This window comes from Papilio xuthus, unplaced genomic scaffold, assembly GCF_000836235.2.
Source record: "Papilio xuthus unplaced genomic scaffold, Pxut_1.1 DF825783.1, whole genome shotgun sequence".
Lineage (NCBI taxonomy): Eukaryota > Metazoa > Arthropoda > Insecta > Lepidoptera > Papilionidae > Papilio > Papilio xuthus.
This window is the reverse complement of record NW_013532866.1, coordinates 3663864-3666639: the sequence shown is the minus strand read 5'-3', so window position 1 is coordinate 3666639 and position 2776 is coordinate 3663864. Positions and strand designations below refer to the sequence as shown.

Sequence of the window (2776 nt, the reverse complement as noted above, 5' to 3'; positions counted from 1 at the left end):
AAATACTTTTTTTTTTTTTATATGACATTTTCTGTCATTCTGTTGTTGAAAATTGTGTAGTGAACAAATGTAAAATACACTGAAAATAAACATGGACCGTTTTACTCCCCAAGAACGTGGAATAATTGTGTCAATGTTCTTACGGAATAATTCATCAATGATAAGAACACAACGTGAATTTCGTCGACGATTTCCCCACCGTCCGGCACCGATTGGTCGCACAATTCGACGCTTTGCCACACGCCTTGAAGCAACTGGCTCAACATTGGATAGACCTAAGTCTGGGAGACCAAGAACAGGCCGTTCAGCTGAAAATATCGATGCTGTGCGCGAAGATGTGGAAGAGTGTCCAGAAACATCAACGAGGCGACGTGCCACGGAATTGGGCATTTCCAGACGGACCCTGCAGCGTATTTTGGTGAAAGACTTAAAGATGTTCCCGTATAAAACTCAAATGACTCATCAACTGCTGCCTGCTGACCACCGAGCTCGTCTAGATTACTGCCAGCGCGTCATAAACCTCAACCTTGAAGAGGATGATTTTCCTTCAAAATTGGTTATGAGTGACGAAGCGCATTTCCATCTCTCAGGGCATGTCAATAAGCAGAATACTCGGTTCTGGGGCACTGATAATCCGCGCATTATTCAAGAAACACCTCTACACCCACTAAAAGTTACTGTATGGTGTGGCATCTGTGTTGACAGAGTGATCGGACCCTATTTTTTCGAAGACGCTGGAGGCAATGCGATAACTGTCACTGGAGAACGCTACAGAACCATGTTACGTGAGTTTTTGATACCCAGTTTGGACGAATTGGGGCTGGAGCACATCTGGTTTCAACAAGACGGCGCTACGGCACACACAGCGCGCGACACTATGGACTTAGTGAGGGACGCTTTTCCAAGCCGAGTTATCTCTCGTTTTGGCGATTTGCCTTGGCCTGCAAGATCACCCGATCTGACCAGTCCAGACTTCTTTCTTTGGGGTTTTTTGAAATCTCGGGTGTATGTGAACAAGCCACAGACTCTCGCAGCTCTAAAAGAAAACATTCGTCAAGAAATAACGAACATATCGCAGGAAGTGTTACGGCAAGTTATGCAAAATGTCATAAATAGGGCTCAAATGTGTATCAACTCTGGAGGTCACCATTTAAAAGACATCATCTTTAAATCCTAATGGTACGAAATTTAATGGCACAAATATACATTTAAAAAAACCTAAATCTAGTTTTCTAATTTAGAAAAAATGTTATAGCTGAACCAAATAGGGTCTTTACTTTTGCGCCACCCAGTACATTCTATGGGTAGTATAAAAGTAACACTAATCTCTATAAAAGGATAGGCGATTGTTTGGAAATAACAGTTTTTTCTACGTGCCGATTTAAACGCACCTGGTGACTCACACGCGCCAAAATGGCGAGAATCAAGTAGGCACAAAATCTTACGTCTCATAGCCACTCCAATATAGACATGTATTAAAAGAATCAGACATCAGGTTAACATTTTGCCAACTTTTTAAATAAAACGTCCATGGAATTTCTGCGGATATGCAAATGTAACATTAATTGTCACCAATTGTACCACACAGTGTTTAATTAGTTTTGTCGGTTTGTGCTATTTTAAAATTAATTCGGGGGCGAAAGGGGTAAACCAATGTCATTTGACATCGCTATTGACCAAAAGATAGACTAGGCTACGCTTCCACTACCAGAATAATCAAATAAGAATATATCGTCTTTTTTGTCTATCTTTCGCCAGTGCAAATAATGCCTATGACACCTTGAATACGATAAACTCAAAAAACTACTAAACGGATTTTCATACTGTTTTCATTGATAAACGTAGTGTTCTATGAGAAAGGTTTAATACCTCATGGATGGGTACATATTTTCTAACCGGATCGAATAACTAGTTAGACTAAAATCATAGACACTTCGCTTACCAAAATATTACCACAATGTTACAAAATCAATATGGCGTCGTTAGTTATTGGCCAATCAAACCTCTTTTGACATTTAAAGCCGTTATTAAAATCTCAATGTCGTCGATCTATGCAGCCAGTTGCAACATTATGATTGCCAATTAAATAGATGGCAACATAGTATTTAACGAATTCCAAATATAATAAATACAATTTTGGGTAAGGGTAACTTTTGTAAACGAAAAATATATCCCTTAAAAACATTTTGTCTGTTTTTAACGTTGCAATAGTGTATTTAATTGACAACTTTTTATTATTCTTTTTTTGGCCCTGTGTAAACAAGGCAACTTAAATCGTCGAAACTGATAAAGCGTATTGCGTCGCGAGTATCACGTTGCGCCGTTGAATCGTCGACGCGAGTCGTCTATTTGGTACATGTCAACTGTATAGATTTGCGCTCCGCCATCTTGAAAACTTTTCTTACGACTATCTTGACATACAAGTTGACTGGGTTTTGAAGATTTGCCTTGCCTTGTGTACGCAGGGGTTAGTAAGTCTTTTTTAGGATTTGTGACTATTTGCCCAAACTTCTAATGACAAAATATAACTCGTTAATAAATGAGTACCTTTCACCATTGTTTTGTTGTTTTTTTATTATTATTATTATTAAGCGTTAGTTATGGTTATAAGTAAGGCAACACTGACTTATAACCATAACTAACGCTTTTCAGTATTTAAACTGCTAAGCTTGAGAAAATATAGGACAATATTTTTTCATTGGCTGAGATAACCTAAGTTATAGTGTTTCGAATTGTTTACATTCTTTAAATAGTTAATATTCAAAGCATTTATTGT

The 2776-nt window shown here is 38.1% G+C and overlaps 1 protein-coding gene across 1 annotated transcript; it reads left to right on the top strand.

The window, feature by feature from the left end:
- Nucleotides 1–433: 433 nt before the first annotated feature.
- Nucleotides 434–1177, top strand: LOC106125668 (uncharacterized). The gene has a single exon (XM_013322947.1). It carries the CDS (start codon nucleotides 434–436, stop codon nucleotides 1175–1177), a length of 744 nt encoding a protein of 247 aa, XP_013178401.1.
- Nucleotides 1178–2776: the final 1599 nt, after the last annotated feature.

What these genes read in the sequence shown, in the direction of transcription:
- LOC106125668 (XM_013322947.1), top strand. Translation starts at nt 434, where the DNA reads ATGTTCCCGTATAAAACTCAAATGACTCATCAACTGCTGCCTGCTGAC.